Source organism: Salmo salar, chromosome 11, assembly GCF_965601325.2.
Source record: "Salmo salar chromosome 11, fSalSal1, whole genome shotgun sequence".
NCBI classification, from domain to species: Eukaryota; Metazoa; Chordata; class Actinopteri; order Salmoniformes; family Salmonidae; genus Salmo; species Salmo salar.
The window spans coordinates 77722707-77744517 of NC_138301.1; the positions used below are offsets into that span (position 1 = coordinate 77722707).

General features: G+C 44.2%; 1 protein-coding gene across 1 annotated transcript; it reads right to left on the bottom strand.

Moving 5' to 3' along the window:
- Positions 1-285: 285 nt before the first annotated feature.
- On the bottom strand, positions 286-14979 carry LOC145858890 (uncharacterized). Its single transcript, XM_082957557.1, has 4 exons — positions 14974-14979; positions 14450-14517; positions 2086-5987; positions 286-1973 (listed from the first exon to the last, which is right to left on the bottom strand). Exons 1-3 carry the CDS (start codon positions 14977-14979, stop codon positions 4967-4969), a joined length of 1095 nt encoding a protein of 364 aa, XP_082813683.1. The 3' UTR covers positions 286-1973; positions 2086-4966.
- Between the last annotated feature and the right edge of the window lie 6832 nt (positions 14980-21811).

The following is a 21811-nucleotide window of genomic DNA, read 5'->3' on the forward strand; positions in this document are numbered from 1 at the left end:
AAGGCGATAATGTGTTTCAGCCTGGGGCTGGAATGACGACATTCTGTTTTTTCCCGGGCTCTGAGCGCCTATGGACGACGTGGGAAGTGTCACGTTAGAGCAGAGATCCTTAGTAAAAGATAGAGATGGAAAAGAAGTTCAAGAAATGGTCAGACAGGCCACTTCCTGTAAAGGAATCTCTCAGGTTTTGACCTGCCATTTGAGTTCTGTTATACTCACAGACACCATTCAAACAGTTTTGGAAACTTTAGGGTGTTTTCTATCCATATGTAATACGTATATGCATATTCTAGTTACTGGGTAGGAGTGGTAACCAGATTAAATCGGGTATGTTTTTTATCCAGCCGTGTCAATACTGCCCCCTAGCTAACTAGACAGCTAACCTCTGTAGTTAGCCTGAAAGCTAGCAAGCAACACTAAAGGGATTGCAAACAGGTTAGCATAACTCTAGCCAAAAAAAAAAAAAATTCTAAACATTAGCTGGCTGACTAGCATTTATGAGGCCAGCAAACACATTCGTCAAACGCTAGGAATTACTTCCGCCAACGTTATAGTGAAAGGAGTGCTGTGTGGGAGGAGTGCTGTGTGGGAGGAGTGCTGATGATGTCGCCCACTGTATGCGCTTTCGGTAGCCTGATTGCATCCAGACTGAGGAGACCAGCATACAATGCATCCCTGAACACCTCCTGAAGTGGTCAGACAGATTTTCAATGCGATCTTCATATTCTGATAGCAGAAGTCACATGTACAGCGCATTCGGAAACGTATTCAGAGCCCTTGATTTTTTTCTCACATTTTGTTACGTTACAGCCTTATTCTAAAATGGATTCACTTTTTCACTCATCTTTCAAGTAAACTTACAGAAGTGAATGAACGGATGTGAATGATCGAAGACGACACACCCCCTTCAACATGCAAACATCAAACAGACCAAATTCATCTTGTCTCCTCTTTATTATCTTTGGTTGACACAACAACAAAACAAAAAATATGGCGGTGCGCAAAAACTACCCATCGTCGGATTACTTTCGTTTTATAGAAAGTATTTTACTCAATTATTTAGATCAATGAGGACCTCACCCATAATGTGATGAATTATAAATAGTAAATGCTATTAGATAACTAATATTGTTGTTTCTGTCAGCCGAGAGTTATTTATTTAAATATGACGGCTGTGTTATGTCAATCTTTCCTCAGTTAGCTCTAGGAGTAATGTAGCCTAGATTTTCCAGTTTGGATGATTGTGTATGCTGTGGTTGCTTCTGTGAATGTCTGAACATTGCATCCAAACATAAACTGGTCACATTCAGGACAACTTTGTAAGGACTGTGTTTGTGCAAAATGTTTCTGTGAAAAAAACAGTGTGGCTAGCTCAAATGCTGACTTTTGCGTCAATCGAAACTGGACGTTCTAAATAAGTGTTCTAATCACACCGGTTTGGCTGCAGGGAACACTAGAATGATCACACCGGTTTGTTGGTACGTGTGAAAAGGTTAAATAAAAATGTTTCCTCATCAATCTACACATAACGACAAATCAAAAACAGGTTTTTAGACATTTCTGCAAATGTATAAAAAAAATAACTGAAATAGTGCATTTACATAAGTATTCAAACCCTTTACTAAGTACTTTGTTGAAACACCTTTGGCAGCGATTACAACCTCGATTCTTCTTGGGTATGATGCTACAAGCTTGGCACATCTGTATTTGGGGAGTTTCTCCCATTCTTCTCTGCAGATCCTCTCTAGCTCTGTCAGGTTGGATGGGGAGCATCGCTGCATAGCTATTTTCAGGTCTCTCCAGAGATGTTGGATCAGGTTCAAGTCCGGGCTCTGACTGGGCCACTCAAGGACATTCAGAGACTTGTCCCGAAGCCACTTCTGCATTGTCTTGGCTGTGTGCTTTGTCCTGTCGAAAGGTGAACCTTCACGATCATTGCAGGTAAAACAAAACCAAAAAAGGTTTGCACTGCCCTGCAAAAAGCATATTGCTATTAAAAATCTGAAAATACCAAATACTTACATTTTATTGCCATAAGTAATATTTCATTAGTAAGGCTAGCAAAAATGCAGGTTGAGTACTCACAACAGCCCCGTAGACACATGTGGGCCTGGGTGCACCCACTGGGAAGCCAGGCCCACCCAGTCAGATTGTCTTATGCTCTCTACTTGTCACTGTTACAACTGGGGCATCATTTGTATTTTACCTGCAAACACCATCAGATAGAAAAAATAGCAAGCAGTGCACTGGAATGACATTCAGATTACTTGAAATTACATTCACTCCTACAAGATGGGTGGCCAAAAATAACAAACTGAAAGTCACACCCCCAATAAGCCACAAATATGACCGCATTGAGGTAACTCACTGTGCTTCTATGGCTAAACATATCATTAATTTGTTCATTTAGCAGCTCATAATCCATTCACTTTATCACAGTCAACACACCTACAGTTGAAGTTGGAAGTTTACATACACTTAGGTTGGAGTCATCAAAACTTGTTTTTCAACCACTCCAGAAATTTCTTGTTAATAAACTATAGTTTTGGCAAGTCGGTTAGCACATCTACTTTGTGCATGACACAAGTACTTTTTCCAACAATTGTTTACAGACAGATTATTTCACTTATTTCACTGTATCACAATTCCAGTTGGTCAGAAGATTACATACAGTTGACTGTGCCTTTAAACAGCTTGGAAAAATCCTGAAAATTATGTCATGGCTTTAGAAGCTTCTGATCAGCTGAGTGACATAATTTGAGTCAATTGGAGGTGTACCTGTGGATGTATTTCAAGGCCTACCTTCAAACTCAGTGCCTCTTTGCTTGACATCATGGGAAAATCAAAAGAAATCAGCCAAGACCTCAGAAAAAAAATTGTACACCTCCACAAGTGTGGTTCATCCTTGGGAGCAATTTCCAAATGCCTGAAGGTACCATGTTCATCTGTACAAACAATAGTAAAGAACACCATCCCAACCGTGAAGCATGGGGGTGGCAGCATCATGTTGTGGGGGTGCTTTGCTGCAGGAGGGACTGGTGCACTTCACAAAATAGATCGTATCATGAGGGAGGAAAAGTATGTGGATATTGAAGCAACATCTCAAGACATCAGTCAGGAAGCTTTAGCTTGGTCGCAAATGGGTCTTCCAAATGGACAATGACCCCAAGCATGCTTCCAAAGTTGTGGCAAAATGGCTTAAGGACAACATTTTACATTTACATTTTAGTCATTTAGCAGACGCTCTTATCCAGAGCGACTTACAGTAGTGAATAAATACATTTCATTTCATGCATTTTAATTAAATTTTTTTGTTTGTACTGGCCCCCCGTGGGAATTGAATCCACAACCCTGGCGTTGCACACACCATGCTGGCGTTGCAAACACCATGCTCTTACCAACTGAGCCACAAAGTCAAGGCGTTGAAGTGGCCATCACAAAGCCCTGACCTCAATCCTATAGAACATTTGTGGGCAGAACTGAAAAAGTGTGTGCGATCAAGGAGGCCTACAAACCTGATTCAGTTACACCAGCTCTGTCAGGAGGAATGGGCCAAAATTCACCAAACTTATTGTGGGAAGCTTGTGGAAGGCTACCTGAAACGTTTGACCCAAGTTAAACAATTTAAAGGCAATGCTAACAAATACTAATTGAGTGTATGTAAACTTCAGACCCACTGGGAATGTGATGAAATAAATAAAAGCTGAAATAAATCATTCTCTCTACTATTATTCTGACATTTCACATTCTTAAAATAAAGTGGTGATCCTAACTGACCTAAGACAGGGCATTTTTACATGGATTAAATGTCAGGAATTGTGAAAAACTGATTTTAAATGTATTTGGCTAAGGTGTATGTAAACTTCTGTCACGTCCTGACCAGTAAAAGAGGTTGTTTGTTATTGTAGTTTGGTCAGTGCGTGGCAGGGGGTGTTTGTTTAGAGTGTTTCGGGGTTTGTTGGGCTATGTTCTTTGTTAGTCTATTTCTATGTTAGTTCTAGTATGTCTATTTCTATGTGGTGTTTATTGGGTTGACCTTCAATTGGAAGCAGCTGCTCCTCGTTGTTTCTAATTGAAGGTCCTATTTAAGAGGGGTGTTTTTTCTATGGGATTTGTGGGTAGTTATTTCCTGTTTTGTGTTCGTGCACCTGACGGGACTGTTTAGTGTTGTTTTTGTATACGTGTTTCTTTTGTTTTCCTTCTTTAATAAAATAAGAATATGAGTTTACACGTTCTCACTGCATTTTGGTCCAATCCCTACGACACCCGTGACAGAACTATCCACCACCAACGGACCAAGCAGCGGAGGAAGGAGCAGCAGCAGAGCTATAAGGAGTTTTGGACTTGGGAGCAGATACTAGCGGGAGAAGGACCATGGAGGAAGGCGAAGAAGACCGGGGACGCTATGCGGGAACACGGCTGGCAAGGAAGCCTGAGAGGCACCCCCAATAATTGTTTTGGTGGGGGAACACGGGTAGTTTGGCTGGGCCAAGGGTGAGCCCTAAGCCAACTCCCCGTGCTTATTATGGGGAGCGTGTGGAGAGGAGAGCGTCGGTGTGTGTGGAAGTGAGCACGATCTCGCCCATGCGCACGCACAGTCCGGTGCGAGCGATCCCAGCCCCTCGCAAGTGCTGTGCTAGAGTGGGCATCCAGCCTGGAAGGAGGATGCCTGCGCAGCACATCTGGCCACCAGTGCGCCTCCTAGGCCCAGGTTACCCTACGCCTGCTCTACGCACGGCAGCCATCAGGCCTCTGCACAGCCCAGTTCGCCCTGTGCCAGCACTCCGCTCGTGCAGGGTTACTATTACCATCCAGCCAGGACGGGTTGTGCAGGAGGTGCGCTCCAGACCTCCAGTGCCTAATCATGGCCGGTGTATCCAGTTCCTGCTCCTCGCACTAGCCTTGAGGTGCGTCTTTCTAGTCTGGCGCCTCCAAAGCCAGCCCCACGCACCAGGCCTCCAGTGCGTCAGCCCAGTCCAGCTCGTCCTGCTCCTGCTCCTCGCACTAGCCCTGTGGTGCGTGTCCCTAGTCTGGCGCCTCCTAAGCCAGCCCCACGCATTAGGCCTTCAGTGCGCAGTCCCCGTCCAGAGCTTCCGGCAACAGTGCCCTGTTCAGAGTGTCCAGCAACAGTGCCCCGTCCAGAGTGTCCGGCAACAGTGCCCCGTCCAGAGTGTCTGGCAACAGTGCCCCGTCCAGAGTGTTCGGCAACATTGCCCCGTCCAGAGCTTCCGGCGACAGTGCCCCATCTAGAGATGGCCCACAGTTCGAAGCCTGCAGAGACGGCCCACAGTCCGGAGCCGGCGGAGACGGCCCACAGTCCGGAGCCGGCGGAGACGGCCCACAGTCCGGAGCCGGCGGCGACGGCCCACAGTCCGGAGCCGGCGGCGACGGCCCACAGTCCGGAGCCGGCGGCGACGGCCCACAGTCCGGAGCCGGCGGCGACGGCCCACAGTCCGGAGCCGGCGGCGACGGCCCACAGTCCGGAGCCGGCGGAGACGGCCCACAGTCCGGAGCCGGCGGAGACGGCCCACAGTCCGGAGCCGGCAGAGACGGCCCACAGTCCGGAGCCGGCAGAGAAGGCCCACAGTCCGGAGCTGGCAGAGACGGCCCAAAGTCTGGAACCGGAGCTCCCAGAGTCGCCCTCCAGTCCGGAACCGGAGCTCCCAGAGTCGCCCTCCAGTCCGGAACCAGAGCTCCCAGAGTTGCCCTCCAGTCCGGAGGTCCCAGAGTTGCCCTCCAGTCTGGAGGTCCCAGAGTCACCCTCCAGTCCAGAGCTCCCAGAGTCGGCCTCCAGCCCGAGGTCTTCAGCGATGCGCCATAGCCCAGAGACTTCGGGAGGGGTAAAATATAATAAGCATTTAGTGGGGGTGGACAGGTTAGGTTGGAGAGTAAGGCCGGAGCCTGAGCCACCTCCGTAGTAAGAGGTTGGGGAGGGGGGGGTGTAGCACAAGAACCGTCGGTGACAGTGGCCACCCTCCCTTCCCTCCCTTTAGTTAGGATTATTTTTTGTTTTTGGGTTTATTTTTTGTGTTTATTTTTTGTGGGAGGTGCTTCCGGGGTCTGCACCTTTGGGGGGGGGGGGGGGGGGGGGGGGTACTGTCATGTCCTGACCAGTAAAATAGGTTGTTTGTTATTGTAGTTTGGTCAGTGCGTGGCAGGGGGTGTTTGTTTAGAGTTTTTCAGGGTTTGTTGGGCCATGTTCTTTGTTAGTCTATTTCTATGTTAGTTCTAGTATGTCTATTTCTATGTGGTGTTTATTGGGTTGACCTTCAATTGGAAGCAGCTGCTTCTAATTGAAGGTCCTATTTAAGAGGGGTGTTTTTTCTATGGGATTTGTGGGTAGTTATTTCCTGTTTTGTGTTCGTGCACCTGACTGTCGTTTGTTGTTTTTGTATACGTGTTTCTTTTGTTTTCCTTCTTTAACCTGTTAGGGCTAGCGGGCAGTATTGACACGGCCGGATAAAAAAACATACCCGATTTAATCTGGTTACTACTCCTGCCCAGTAACTAGAATATGCATATAATTATTGTCTTTGGATAGAAAACACCCTAAAGTTTCTAAAACTGTTTGAATGGTGTCTGTGAGTATAACAGAACTCAAATGGCAGGCCCAAACCTGAGAAGATTCCATGCAGGTAGTGGCCTGTCTGAGAAGTTGTGTTTCATCTTGGCTCTTTTTATTGAAGACTGAGGATCTTTGCTCTAACGTGACACTTCCTACGGCTCCCATAGGCTCTCAGAGCCCGGGAAAAAGCTGAACGATATCGAGGCAGCCTCTGGCTGAAACACATTATCGCTTTTGGCAAGTGGCCGATCAGAGTACTATGGGCTTAGGCGTGTGCCCGAGGCGACCGAATGCTTTATTTTCTTTCGTCTGTTTACCTAAACGCAGATTCCCGGTCGGAATATTATCGCTTTTATATCAGAAAAATTGCATAAAAATTGATTTTAAACAGCGGTTGACATGCTTCGAAGTACGGTAATGGAATATTTAGAATTTTTTTGTCACGAATTGAGCCATGCTCGTCACCCTTATTTACCCTTTCGGATAGTGTCTTGAACGCACGAACAAAACGCCACTGTTTGGATATAACTATGGATTATTTTGAACCAAACCAACATTTGTTATTGAAGTAGAAGTCCTGGGAGTGAATTCTGACGAAGACAGCAAAGGTAATAACATTTTTCTTATAGTAAATCTGACTTTGGTGAGTGCTACATTTGCTGGGTGTCTAAATAGCTAGCCCTGTGATGCCGGGCTATCTACTGAGAATATTGCAAAATGTGCTTTCACTGAAAAGCTATTTTAAAATCGGACATATCGAGTGCATAGAGGAGTTCTGTATCTATAATTCTTAAAATAATTGTTATGCTTTTTGTGAACGTTTATCGTGAGTAATTTAGTAAATTCACTGGCAGTGTTCGGTGGGAATGCTAGTCACATGCTAGTCACATGCTAATGTAAAAAGCTGGTTTTTGGTATAAATATGAACTTGATTGAACAAAACATGCATGTATTGTATAACATAATGTCCTAGGATTGTCATCTGATGAAGATCATCAAAGGTTAGTGCTGCATTTAGCTGTGGTTTGGGTTTATGTGACATTATATGCTAGCTTGAAAAATGGGTGTCTAATTATTTCTGGCTGGGTACTCTGCTGACATAATCTAATGTTTTGCTTTCGTTGTAAAGCCTTTTTGAAATCGGACAGTGTGGTTAGATTAACGAGAGTCTTGTCTTTAAAATGGTGTAAAATAGTCATATGTTTGAAAAATTGAAGTTTTTGCATTTTTGAGGTTTTTGAATAACGAGCCACGGGATTACACTGGCTGTTACGTAGGTGGGACAATTTGGTGCCACCTACCCTAGAGAGGTTAATAAAATAAGAAGATGAGTTTACACGTTTCCGCTGCGTTTTGGTCCAATCCCTACGACACTCGTGACAACTTCCAACTTCAAATGTATAGTTTCGCTTTAATTAGCTTTAAAAATGCAATATTTTCTCTCAGCCTCAATGTGTGGAATAGCATGAGGTTGGGGTCCACACACATTTCTGCAGGCCCACCCACCAACAAATTTCTGGCTACACTACTGGTTCACAATAAGATTGTAATAACAATAAAACAATTATATTACACTGGTATAGTGCTGAATAGTGTGGTCTGCCTGTGCCATCATTTGCACTTTACTTCATTCCATAAATGACAAAACATTACAGGTTAATGTTTTTCTTTTAATTCATATGAACTATCATGCAGTGTGCAACATTGTGCTTCTTGATCCAAATCAGTCAGGTTTCAAGACTGGCCATTCAACTGAGACCGCTCTTTTCTGTGTCACGGAGGCTCTCCGCACTGCTAAAGCTAACTCTCTCTCCTCTGCTCTCATCCTTCTAGACCTATCTGCTGCCTTTGATACTGTGAACCATCAGATCCTCCTCTCCACCCTCTCCGAGTTGGGCATCTCCGGCGCGGCTCACTCTTGGATTGCGTCCTACCTGACAGGTTGCTCCTACCAGGTGGCGTGGCGGGAATCCGTCTCCGCACCACGTGCTCTCACCACTGGTGTCCCCCAGGGCTCAGTTCTAGGCCCTCTCCTATTCTCGCTATACACCAAGTCACTTGGCTCTGTCATATCCTCACATGGTCTCTCCTATCATTGCTACGCAGACAACACACAATTAATCTTCTCCTTTCCCCCTTCTGATAACCAGGTGGCGAATCGCATCTCTGCATGTCTGGCAGACATATCAGTGTGGATGACGGATCACCACCTCAAGCTGAACCTCGGCAAGACGGAGCTGCTCTTCCTCCCGGGGAAGGACTGCCCGATCCATGATCTCGCCATCATGGTTGACAACTCCATTGTGTCCTCCTCACAGAGTGCTAAGATCCTTGGCGTGACCCTGGACAACACCCTGTCATTCTCAGCTAACATCAAGGCGGTGACCCGATCCTGTATGTTCATGCTCTACAACATTCGCAGAGTACGACCCTGCCTTACACAGGAAGCGGCGCAGGTCCTAATCCAGGCACTTGTCATCTCCCGTCTGGATTATTGCAACTCGCTGCTGGCGGGGCTCCCTGCCTGTGCCATTAAACCCTTACAACTCATCCAGAATGCCGCAGCCCATCTGGTGTTCAACCTTCCCAAGTTCTCGCACATCACGCCGCTCCTCCGCACACTCCACTGGCTTCCAGTTGAAGCTCGCATCTGCTACAAGACCATGGTGCTTGCCTACGGAGCTGTGAGGGGAACGGCACCTCCGTACCTTCAGGCTCTGATCAGTCCCTACACCCAAAGAAGGGCACTGCGTTTATCCACTTCTCGCCTGCTCGCCTCCCTACCTCTGCGGAAGCACAGTTCCCGCTCAGCTCAATCAAAACTGTTCGCTGCTCTGGCACCCCAATGGTAGAACAAGCTCCCTCACGACGCCAGGAGATCGGAGTCAATCACCACCTTCCGGAGACACCTGAAACCCCACCTATTTAAGGAATACTTGGGATAGGATAAAGTAATCCTTCTACCCCCCCAAAAAAAGATATAGATGTACTATTGTAAAGTGGTTGTTCCACTTTATATCATAAGGTGAATGCACCAATTTGTAAGTCGCTCTGGATAAGAGCGTCTGCTAAATGACGTAAATGTAAATGTGCAAACACACAGACACACACCCACAAATGGTTGAAAAATCTGTGTTTATTTCTGTTGTTGACTACTACACAAGTACTACCTAGATTATATGAGCTGAGCTAGATAAGGCGTAATGATGACATCTATATTGTAGCAGTATTATGCACATCCAAATGGGTTACACCAGCATTATGCATGTTTGTGGCACAATGTCAAATTAATAGAAAATGTAGCCTATGCTAAATCAGTGCAGTGGTGTTAATTCAATAAAAATCCTTATGGTGGGCCTCCTGAGTGGTGCCACGGTCTAAGGCACTGTATCTCAGTGCTTGAGGAGTCACTACAGACCCAGGTTCGATCCCGGGCTGTGACGCTGCCGGCTGCGACCGCGAGACCCATGAGGCGGCACACAATTGTCCCAGTGTCGTCCGGGTTTAACCAAACAAAATTGGCTAGATTCTGCTGTCTCGTTGTCTATTTCCTTCTCATATGGACAGTGTTAGGAGAAACTCAACTTATTTACAACCATTGCCTAGGCACACTTTACGGGAACTGGAAAATGCTTCCAGCTATGGAAATCTATGAGTGACTTAATTCAATCTTAAATTTCTTATGGGCAGATGATAAATCAATAATATGTTTGCAATTGCTTTTGCTAAGTGGGTATGCATTTTTTGTGACAAAATTCAAAGTATCATTTTCATCATTGACTATGCATAATGCCTGCCAATTTCAAAAGAAATAGCAGTGTGTTTAATATTGCATTTCCATGGTACTATCCAGTACAACACTGACACATTTAAAAATTAAATGTCAGTAATGAGTCAGTAATGCCCAGAACACGCATGACCTTCTACCGGTGAACAATGAACTGAAAACTCGAAAGAGTCATGATTCTACAAGCCTCTCGTTAACATATCGTTCACCATAGCGGGCTTATCGCGAACTGCAGCCCCCCAAACAATTCGTTCTCGAGTTCAGGTGTGTTGAGCAGAGGCTGTGTATGTTTTGGTTCTACAAAGCTGTGTTCATCGATAACATTCAATAATCAATTGTTTGCATTCACTCTTGCACCATGCGATCAATTATCAGTTCTAAACATGTTTTTTCTTCTCTATGCTCATGATCTATTTCCCTGCGTGCATATTACAGACACTTGATGGTCAGAGCATGTCTCTGGAGCCGTTGAGCCGGAAGAGCGTGTATTAATCCTGCTGTAGGAGGTCAAACAAACAACTAAAATGAATGAGTCACTCAGAAAAACTATTCACGACTCTCGAGTTGGTAAAAAGAGTCGTTCAAAAATAATGACGCTTTCGCGAATTGCACATCACTATCAGAGAGAAATTGGTGAAGCTGTACTATATACTGAATCACTCAGATCATCTTTGCTATGCTGGCTAGGCAAGCCAGTGAGCAAGAAGTTCACGGGGGAAGACACGGGGAGACAGATCGGGCAAGGTGCTTGCTGCAAACTACTAGCAATGATGGCTAGTATATGTAGCTAGCTAGCTAGCTAGCTAGCTAGCTGAGACATGTTAACTAACTTGCTAGCTGGCTATGCTGAGAGGCAAGTCAACACATTTTAAGAGATGAGTAGATGGAAATAACCAACTAAAATCATTCTGGTGTAACAAATTATATATATATATATTAGCAGTGAAGCGGTACATGTATTCGTATTGAACCGTTCGATACAGGGTCCACGGTGCACAGTTTGGTACGCACTGCGCACTGAAGAATACATTCATCATATATTATAGCTAGGAAAATATATACACATAAACTCAGCAAAAAAGGAAACGTCCCTTTTTCAGGACCCTGTCTTTCAAAGATAATTCGTAAAAATCCCCAAAACTTCACAGATCTTCATTGTAAAGGGTTTAAACACTGTTTCCCAAGCTTTTTCAATGAACCATGAACAATTAATAAACATGCACCTGTGGTACGGTCATTAAGACACTAACAGCTTACAGACGGTAGGCAATTAAGGTCACAGTTATTAAAACTTAGGACACTAAAGAGACCTTTATACTGACTCTGAAAAACACCAAAAGAAAGATGCCCAGGGTCCTTGCTCCTCTGCGTGAACATGCTTTAGTCATGCTGCAAGGAGGCATGAGGACTATAGATGTGGCCAGTGTAATAAATTGCAATGTCTGTACTGTGAGACACCTAAGACAGCGCTACAGGTAGACAGGACAGACAGCTGATTGTCCTACCAGTGGCAGACCACGTGTAACAACACCTGCACAGGATCAGTACATCCGAACATCACACCTGCGGGACAGGTACAGGATGGCAACAACAACTGCCCGAGTTACACCAGGAACCCACAATCCCTCCATCAGTGCTCAGACTGTCCACAATAGGCTAAGAGATGTTGGACTGAGGACTTGTAGGCCTGTTGTAAGGCAGGTCCTCACCAGACATCACCGGCAACAACATCGCCTATGGGCACAAACCCACCGTCACTGGACCAGACAGGACGGGCAGAAAGGGCTTTTCACTGAAGAGTCACGGTTTTGTCTCACCAGGGGTGATGGGCGGATTTTAGTTTATCGTCAAAGGAATAAGCATTACACCGAGGCCTGTGCTTTGGAGCGGGATCGATTTGGAGCTGGATGGTCCATCATGGTCTGGGGCGGTGTGTCACAGCATCATCGGACTGAGCTTGTTGTCATTGCAGGCAATCTCAACACTGTGCGTTACAGGGAAGACTTCCTCCTCCCTCATGGGGTATCCTTCCTGCAGGCTCATCCTAACATGACCCTCCAGCATGACAATGCCACCAGCCATACTGCTCGTTCTGTGCATGATTTCGTGCAAGACAGAAATGTCAGTGTTCTGCCATGGCCAGCGAAGAGCCCGGATCTCAATCCCATTGACCATGTCTGGGACCTGTTCGATCGGAGGGTGAGGGCTAGGGCCATTTCCCCCAGAAATGTCCGGGAACTTGCAGGTGCCTTGGTGGAAGAGTGGGGTAACATCTCACAGCAAGAACAGGCAAATCTGGTGCAGTCTATGAAGAGGAGATGCACTGCAGTACTTAATGCAGCTGGTGGCCACACCAGATACTGACTGTTACTTTTGATTTTGACCCCCCTTTGTTCAGGGACACATTATTCCATTTATGTTAGTCACATTTCTGTGGAACTTGTTCAGTTTATGTCTCAGTTGTTGAATCTTGTTATGTTCATACAAATATTTACACATGTTAAGTTTGCTGAAAATAAACGCAGTTGACAGTGAGAGGGCTTTTCTTTGTTTGCTGGGTTTATATATCTCATTGTAAAAAAATATTATTGAATAAAACAATGGCATATAACTTTACGTGGGAAAAATATCCACATAGTAATAAACTTGTCTTAAAAAAAAGTTGTTTTGTCTCGTAGCTGTATGCAGCTCCGCTCATTAGTTAGTCGTAGCAGCAATTAGCTTATGAAGGAATTATCAGTTAGCTAAATGCAAAGAAGCAACATGGCAAGCATTGGCGAGCCAGAACTGGAAGACGCCCCAGTATCATTGAGGTCTGCCGTCTGGGAACATTTCGGTTTCCCTGTGAACTATAACGGGGATTGCCAACGAGTGGTGGATAAAACGTCAACATGTAGGCTCTGTTCATTGCCGATAGCCTATTCGAGTGGCAATATGAGTAACATGACTACTCATTTGCGCCGACATCAACCCAAAGTGCCAATCGGTGGGACTAGGCAAAAAAATTAAACGGCAACCAATCGGCAACCACTACTCCCCACAGCCTTCAGGCAACAATATGCAGCTGACTCCGATAGGGCAAAATAAATCAATGCAGTGACAGAAAAATTAATAGCGGAAGATATGAGACCCTTCTCTGTGGTAGAGAATGTGGGGTTCAGAAACATGTTTAAAGTGGTCAAGCCGCGCTTCATTATTCCTTCCTGTACACATTTTTCCCCAGACATTGATACCTGCCTTAATTAAACAAAAAACAAAAGAACAACTTGAGAGCGAGTTGTCAGAAATGGGGTCTGTTGCTCTAACAGACAGTTGGACGTCTAGAGCTACAGAGAGCTACCTTACTGTAACGGCTCATTTCATTACGGCAGAGTGGGAGATAAAAAGCCATGTCCTTCAAACACGTCCCCTTGAGAGTAGTCACACCATTGCAAACTTGGGGGAAGAGCTACGGGAAATAGTTGCAGTGTGGAGGTTGGGATAATGTAACGATTCCTGTGACCACTGACAACGCTAGAAATATTGTAAATGCAGTTGCACTCGTTGGATTGGATCACAGATAGGTTACTTTGCTCACGTTATTAATCTAGCATCTCAAAAAGCAATGTCAGTGAATCCAATCTCTTGCCTCCTAGCAAAGATCAGGAAGGTGGTATCCTTCTTTCATAAAAGCACAACTGCTGCACATGTTTTCAAGACAAAACAGGAGATGCTGGAGCTGCCAAACCACAAACTAATCCAAGATGTCCCTACTAGATGGAATTCAAGCCATGACATGGTTGAGCGATACCTTGAGCAGAAAGTTGCGGTGTATTCTACACTGACTGATCAAGCTGTGAGGAAGAATGTCAAAGATAGTGACTTTGTCTGAAAATGACATAAGACTAGCAGTGTTCAAACCTCTCAAAACGGTCACAACACTGATATGCATTGAGAGCATTCAGCATCAGTTTCCATGGTCCTGCCTATGAAAACAATGATCCTGAAAGCAATGGTGGCATCTGATGAAGATGAATCCACAGTAAGGGATGTCAAGACTGCTATCAGAGTTAACCTGGAGCCTAGATATGCTGACCCTGGTGTCCAATACTTCTTACACAAGAGCACCGCTTTGGACCCCCAGTTCAAGTCCCTGCTCCACCTGGATGCTGCTGCTCGTCTGAGTCTACACAGCAGAGATTGTGACCAATATACAACAGGTATTGTATTTATTTTGTCAATGTGGCATTTATTATTTTATTACTTAGTGATTTAACAATTAATTATAAAGTAATAATTGTAATTGTTATAATAGTGTCTGATATATATTTCTAACAACAAATCATATTTTTAAAGCCACTTCAGAGATAGTCATTTTCATCTAATTGAATTCTGCAGGGTCAAGCCACAGCTACCACAAGAGCCAAACCTCTCTCCAGAGACGGCAAACGACAAGGGTTCTCCTCCAGAAAATAAGTCTGCCATGGCTGAGCTTTTAGGGGAGTTGTTCATGACCCAGGAGCAGGGAACCAAGTCAATGGTCAAGGTCATAGAGGAGGAAGTGACCTCATACAGGGAAGTGGACTGTATTCTCCTGGATGCTGATCAACTTACATGGTGGAAGACCAAAGAGTTAATATACCCTCATGTTGCCATGTTAGCAAGGTGCTGTGCCTGGGACCTCTGTCCCTAGCGAGAGGCTATTCTCCACAGCAGCTGACATTGTCACAGCAAGCCGAGCTCTGCTCACTGCAGATAATGTGGATAGACTAATCTTCTTAAAGAAAAACTTGAAAACCTGATAAAAATGTTTTAATTTTTTTCAAGTAACCAGTCCCAAGTGGTCCTATTTTGTTGCCTTACAACCTGGAATTAAAATAGATTTTTTGGGGGGTTTGTATCATTTGATTTACACAGCATGCCTATCACTTTGAAGATGCAAAATGTTTTTTTTTTGTGAAACAAGAAATAAGACAATAAACCTGAAAACTTGAGCGTGCATAACTATTCACCCCCCCAAAGTCAATACTTTGTAGAGCCACCTTTTGCAGCAATTACAGCTGCAAGTATCTTGGGGTATGTCTCTATAAGCGTGGCACATCTAGCCACTGGGATTTTTGCCCATTCTTCAAGGCAAAACTGCTCCAGCTCCTTCAAGTTGGATGGGTTCCACTGGTGAACAGCAATCTTTAAGTCACACCACAGATTCTCAATTGGATTGAGGTCTGGGCTTTGACTAGGCCATTCCAAGACATTTAAATGTTTCCCCTTAAACCACTCAAGTGTTGCTTTAGCAGTATGCTTAGGTTCATTGTCCTGCTGGAAGGTGAACCTCCGTCCCAGTCTCAAATGTCTGGAAGACTGAAACAGGTTTCCCTCAAGAATTTCCCTGTATTTAGCCCAATCCATCATTCCTTCCATTCTGACCAGTTTCCCAGTCCCTGCCGATGAAAAACATCCCCACAGCATGATGCTGCCATCACCATGCTTCACTGTGAGGATGGTATTCTCGGAGTGATGAGAGGTGTTGGGTTTGCGCCAGACATAGCATTTTCCTTGATGGCAAAAAAGCGCAATTTTAGTCTCATCTGACCAGAGTACCTTCTTCCATATGTTTGAGGAGACTCCCACATACCATTTGGCGAACACCAAACGTGTTTGCTTCTTTTTTTCTTTAACCAATGGACTTTTCTGGCAACTCTTCCATAAAGCCCAGCTCTGTGGCCTAAGTGGTCCTATGGACAGATACTCCAATCTCCGCTGTGGAGCATTGCAGCATCTTCAGGGTTATCTTTGGTCTCTTTGTTTCCTCTCTGATTAATGCCCTCCTTGCCTGGTCCATGAGTTTTGGTGGGCGGCCCTCTCTTGGCAGGTTTGTTGTGGTGCCATATTCTTTCCATTATTTAATAATGGATTTAATGGTGCTCCGAGGGATGTTCAAAGTTTCTGATATTTTTCATAACCCAACCCTGATCTGTACTTCTCCACAACTTTGTCCCTGACCTGTTTGGAGAGCTCCTTGGTCTTCATGGTGCCGCTTGCTTGGTGGTGCACCTTGCTTAGTGTTGTTGCAGACTCTGGGGCCTTTCAGAACAGGTGTATACATACTGAGATCATGTGACAGATCATGTGACGCTTAGATTGCACAGGTGGACTTCATTTAACTAATTATGTGACCTCTGAAGGTAATTGGTTGCACCAGATCTTATTTAGGGGCTTCATAGCAAAGGGGGTGAATACATATGCATGCACCACTTTTCTGTTTTCTATTTTTCTATTTTTTTTAAACAAGTTATTTTATTCATTTCCCTTCACCAATTTGGACTATTTCCATTACATAAAATCCAAATAGAAATCAATTTAAATTACAGGTTGTAATGCAACAAAATAGGAAAAATGCCAAGGGGGATGAATACTTTTGCAAGGCACTGTAGATATATATATACACATATATATTTGTTGATACAGTGACTGTATGTGAGAGTGAAAAGGACCCCTTTGGCCATTAGTCTTTGAGTGCGTCCTTGGTGGGAGAGTATTTACAAAAACTGCTGGTTTATTACATATGTCATGGCACCATAGGTTATCCCAACAGGAGATAAGAACCCCACATGCTTGCTCTGCCTCTTCAGTACAGTGACACCAGATTTTATTGAGCAGTAAAGCTATTCCTTGACTCAATACTGTTAAAGCTGTAAGCCAAAGTAAGTAAGAGGGTAGCTTTGCATGAGCCTTAGCTTGTGTGAGCCACAACGGCTCATAGGAGCAGGAGCATATCTCCTGTTTCTGTAATGTGAGGCAGCTTGATGTACAAGTACACCCCCTGAATAGGACGCTAGTCTATCACAGGACCTTACCCCCAATCAATCTCAATCTATCTTGAGTGCCAACCAGTGATCGAACTGTCCAACCTTCAACTCTTAGGTAGGACACTAACAACAAGGGCACTGAGTTGGTTATGCAAGCCATAGGTATAACTATATTGCATATTAAGTGGAAAATGAGAGGCATGCACAATTAGCCATGAAAATATATTTTATTAAGGATATGCCTTATCCTCTATGGGCTAGGTGGGACGCTTGCGTCCCACCTACGTAACAGCCACTGCCAGCCTGTGGCGCGATTTTCAAAACCTTAAAAATCCTATTACTTCAATTTCTCAAACATATGACTATTTTACAGCTATTTAAAGACAAGACTCTCGTTAATCTAACCACACTGTCCGATTTCAAAAAGGCTTTACAACGAAAGCAAAACATTAGATTATGTCAGCAGAGTACCAAGCCAGAAATAATCAGACACCCATTTTTCAAGCCAGCATATAATGTCACCAAAACCCAGAAGACAGCTAAATGCAGCACTCACCTTTGATGATCTTCATCAGATGACAACCCTAGGACATTATGTTATACAATACATGCATGTTTTGTTCAATCAAGTTCATATTTATATCAAAAACCAGCTTTTTACATTAGCATGTGACGTTCAGAACTAGCATACCCCCCGCAAACTTCCGGGGAATTCGCTAACATTTTACTAAATTACTCACGATAAACGTTCACAAAAAGCATAACAATTATTTTAAGAATTATAGATACAGACCTCCTCTATGCACTCGATATGTCCGATTTTAAAATAGCTTTTTGGTGAAAGCACATTTTGCAATATTCTAAGTACATAGCCCAGGCATCACGGGCTCGCTATTTAGACACCCGGCAAGTTTAGCACTCACCATAATCATATTTACTATTATAAAAGTTTGATTACCTTTTGTTGTCTTCGTCAGAATGCACACCCAGGACTGCTACTTCAATAACAAATGTTGGTTTGGTCCAAAATAATCCATCGTTATATCCGAATAGCGGCGTTTTGTTCGTGCGTTCCAGACACTATCCGAAATAGTAAAGAAGTGTCGCGGGCATGGCGCAATTCGTGACAATAAAATTCTAAATATTCCATTACCGTACTTCGAAGCATGTCAACCGCTGTTTAAAATCAATTTTTACGACACTTTTCTCGTAGAAAAGCGATAATATTCCGACAGGGAATCTCCTTTTCGGCAAACAGAGGAAAAAATCCCAAAGGCGGGGGCGGTCGGGGTCACGCGCATAAGGCCAGTGTCCCTTGATCGGCCACTTGAGAAAGGCGATAATGTGTTTCAGCCTGGGGCTGGAATGACGACATTCTGTTTTTTCCCGGGCTCTGAGCGCCAATGGACGACGTGGGAAGTGTCACGTTAGAGCAGAGATCCTTAGTAAATGATAGAGATGGAAAAGAAGTTCAAGAAATGGTCAGACAGGCCACTTCCTGTAAAGGAATCTCTCAGGTTTTGACCTGCCATATGAGTTCTGTTATACTCACAGACACCATTCAAACAGTTTTAGAAAATTTAGGGTGTTTTCTATCCATATGTAATAAGTATATGCATATTCTAGTTACTGGGTAGGAGTGGTAACCAGATTAAATCGGGTATGTTTTTTATCCAGCCGTGTCAATACTGCCCCCTAGCCCTAACAGGTTAATTTACCCTTGGTGACCTGTGATAGAGACATTGTCCTACAGGTAATAGTTATTCTTGTTCTTAAAATCACTGGCGTTCAACAAACAGGTTACTATCTACACAAAGTGTTCAACTACTGTAGGTTTCCTTTATAATGGATTCCAACATATGATTGTCAGAACCTCATTGAAGAGCAAGAACATCTCTGTATTGTTATTATTTTTGCAGAACATCTTCTTGAACATGTGACTAGCGGTAACAAAGTGGCACTGTAATTTTGACTGAACACTTCAAGCAGTTCAGGGACAATGGATAAGCCTGCCCTCCTGTTCCTCATCAGTACAGTTACTAATATTAGCAGTATCATTGGGGATGATATTCCTTTTCGGTTTCTATCAGCTATGGAGACAGGTCATCAGCCAGAACCGCCTGTGAAAAAGGAGCACAAATTATGCAAAATGGACAGCATGGATGGAAACCTAAAATACAGATGATCAATGTACAACTCATAAGTAAACTAGTCACAATTCAATTCACTTCTGTTTTTTATTGTTCACACTAACTGTATGCTCCGGTTTAGTGCATGTTGTCGTAACCAATCACTCATTCACTCCATTTACCCAAGTGTGGTCTTATTGAGTAGTTCAATTAGGTGTTGCAGCACAGATAGGGATGACAATGTCCACACTGTTGTCCATTAGGCAAGAAATAGGAACACTGAACTAGATTAACCAAATGTACAATTCCATTGCTCTTTAGTCCATTCTATGAAGGGGAGTAGCCAGTGCAGACCACTGGAAGGGGGGGGGGAATCAGGGTATCAATACATCTTTCAGCCATGTTGGTACCCCTTCAGGCCTTGCTTCCTATGGGAGAACATCCTTACCCGTCAGATGGTGGACAACTTGGTCAACAGCATCTGGAAGACAGGAGGAAGCAGCTTCTGCTGGAGGAGCTGTTGGGGTTGCCCGTACACAGAAATGTCATCATAGTTTCCTTAGGGTTGGAACACAAAATAGATTAATTGAAAGGCACACTGTCAGGTCTGGGGAAAATGAGCTAATATAGAAAAGGCTTTTCTTCCAAAAATACCTTTTGTAGCCTTCAAATCAGACAACAGGAACTCATAATCAATTTCTATCATAGATTATCTGCCCCTTACAAAGTCTCTGTTACTGTCCCCTGCGATATAATAATTAAATACTGTAAGGTTGACGTTTACTGGCATGCAAACGAAAGCTTGACTTACAATAAACGAAATGTAACAGACAATAACTCAGTGGGGGAGGATCATGGGACTACAATAGGAATAGAATTATATTTTTATTATACTGTGTACACTTCCATGTCATAGACTAGAGTTATATTGAGGGAGTTTAATTCAACTGGAACGGGGTGCACCGGGCTATGGCTCGTGACATGAATGGCCGAAAGCGGTGAGGGAGGAGCGCCCTGCTCAACACGAACAGTAATCTGCGCCGCCAAGTCATATCGTCAACAAGACATCATGGTTCATTGTTCAGAAACATGCAAAATGTATTTTCCATAAAGTATATGATAGAATTTTACTAGTTTTACTTGGGAAGGCAAATAAAGGTAAATATGAGTTTTTTTTACCAAGAGCAAACAACACTCTGAATCCTAAATCATTACTCCACATTCTTGACAAACGTCACTTTGTTTTGAGCCGGCTTCACCAGGGCACCCGGCTCACACCTGGGAGGCAGCCCGATTTTCAAAACAATCACTTTCACCTGGTGCAATCTCTGCCCACCCAGGCCAGCTTAATTGAATCCCCTCATTGTAATATCGCTGTAACCCTCAGCTACAGGAATAGGCGTATAGGTGGTTGAGAGAGTGCATGGGGGTTACATCCCAATTCTCCACCCTTGTCTTATGGTGTGCACTTGCAAACTCCTCATCATGGAAGTTTGAAAGTGCACACTTTGGTAAAAGGGAGGACAATCAGGACAAAAATCCAACTCATTGAGTACTGCCTATGAGGAGAAAGGGGGCTCCACACATGGTCTGTTCACAGAGTGACACAATGTGTCTTTGGGTTGCACAATCACTGCCAAATAATGACTTGTAATGACTTGCAAACGGTTTTAAAACGGTTTTTACCAGGTAAGCTGACTGAGAACACATTCTCATTTACAGCAACAACCTGGGGAATAGTCACAGGGGAGAGGAGAGGGGATGAATGAGCCAATTGTAAGCTGGGGATGATTAGGTGACCTTGATGGTATGAGGGCCAGATTGAGAATTTAGCCAGGACACCGGGGTTAACACCCCTACTGTTACGATAAGTTCCATGGGATATTTAGTGACCACAGAGTCAGGACACCCGTTTAACGTCCCATCCGAAAGACGGCACCCTACACAGGGCAATGTCCAGGGACCGACCAGGACCAATCAGGACCAACCCTGCTTAGCTTCAGAAGCAAGCCTGCAGTGAGATGCAGGGTGGTATGCTGCTGGTATCTACCTCTATGCTTGCAACCTCTGCCTCTGATCTATCCAAGTAATAGTACCTAATATGGGATACCTACTTCCACAATGTCTTGTTGTGAAGGTAACTAGCTAGCTACGCTAGCCAGTGCCAGTGGGCTAGCCAGTAACGCCTCTTCATAGCCAATTAGGTACTAGCAAGCTAGCCTTTGATCATGACTCTCAGTTCCATTACATTACACATTGGACATAGGTGCTTCTGTAGGGGGGAGTTTTGTTAAGATCAACGAAACATGGTCTGAACATTACATGCATCGCTTGTGGTATAGTTTTGGAAGCGTGAGGACCTAATCTTTCATATCAGGCCTAAAATAAAATAAAAAGGTTAAATTGATACACACCTTGATAGGGTTAGGGTTCCCACACGGCCCTATCTCCATGCTCAAGAGGTGACCACCTGTGCTAATTAGCTATCTAGAATGCTTCAAACACCTGTGAGTAAGCGTACCTGTATTGATTTGGGCAATAC